The sequence below is a fragment of the Olea europaea genome, chromosome 17 (genome assembly GCF_002742605.1).
Source record: "Olea europaea var. sylvestris chromosome 17, O_europaea_v1, whole genome shotgun sequence".
NCBI lineage: Eukaryota > Viridiplantae > Streptophyta > Magnoliopsida > Lamiales > Oleaceae > Olea > Olea europaea.
Genome location: NC_036253.1, coordinates 14,783,705 through 14,784,407, shown reverse-complemented (window position 1 = coordinate 14,784,407; position 703 = coordinate 14,783,705). Strand labels below are relative to the sequence as shown.

Here is a 703-nt window from a genome sequence, read left to right as displayed (position 1 = left end):
ACAGTATATGGCGGAGTCGGCCATGAATGATGTCTTTTCTTGATCTTCTTCGGCCATGAGGATTTGATGATAACCAGAAAACGCATCCAGGAAGCTGTACAACTTATGTCCGGACGTGCTATCCACCAAGTTGTCAATCCGTGGTAGGGGATAACTATCCTTTGGACATGCTTTGTTAAGATCTGTGAAGTCAATGCAGATCCTCCACTTACCATTGGCCTTCTTTACTAAAACAACATTGGCAAGCCAATCGGGATATTGGACCTCCCGAATAAATTGAGCGCTGACGAGTTTGTTAATTTCTTCGCGAATAACCTCCCGTCATTCTGGGGTAAACTGCCTTTTCCTCTGCTTTACCGGTCTGGCTCCTGGGCTAATGTTAAGCCTATGGACTGCAATTTTAGGGTCTATCCCTGACATATCCTCAACCTTCCAGACAAAAACGTCAATGTTGCGAGATAAACAATTAACAAGTTCTGTCTTCAGGGTGACGTCAAGATCCCGACCAATCGTCACCTTCTTATCATGCTCGAGCTCAATTTCCATCAATTCTTCGACAGGAGCAAGTCTGACTTGTTGCCCGTCCTCGGGATCCATCCTCGAGATTTGCATGACGTCGTTATTTATTTCCCGAACACTAGCAACATAGCATTGTCTGGCAGCTGTCTGGTCTCCACGGACAACCCCAACGCCATTACTTGTT

General features: G+C 45.8%; 1 protein-coding gene across 1 annotated transcript in view; it reads right to left on the bottom strand.

The window, feature by feature from the left end:
* Positions 1-321: 321 nt before the first annotated feature.
* The window catches only part of LOC111365666, a 1,634-nt gene continuing 1,252 nt past the window's right edge, over positions 322-703 (bottom strand). Inside the window, exon 2 of the mRNA XM_022986206.1 lies at positions 322-666. Within this exon, the coding sequence (XP_022841974.1) occupies positions 322-666 (345 nt within the window). The remainder of the gene's footprint in view (positions 667-703) is intronic.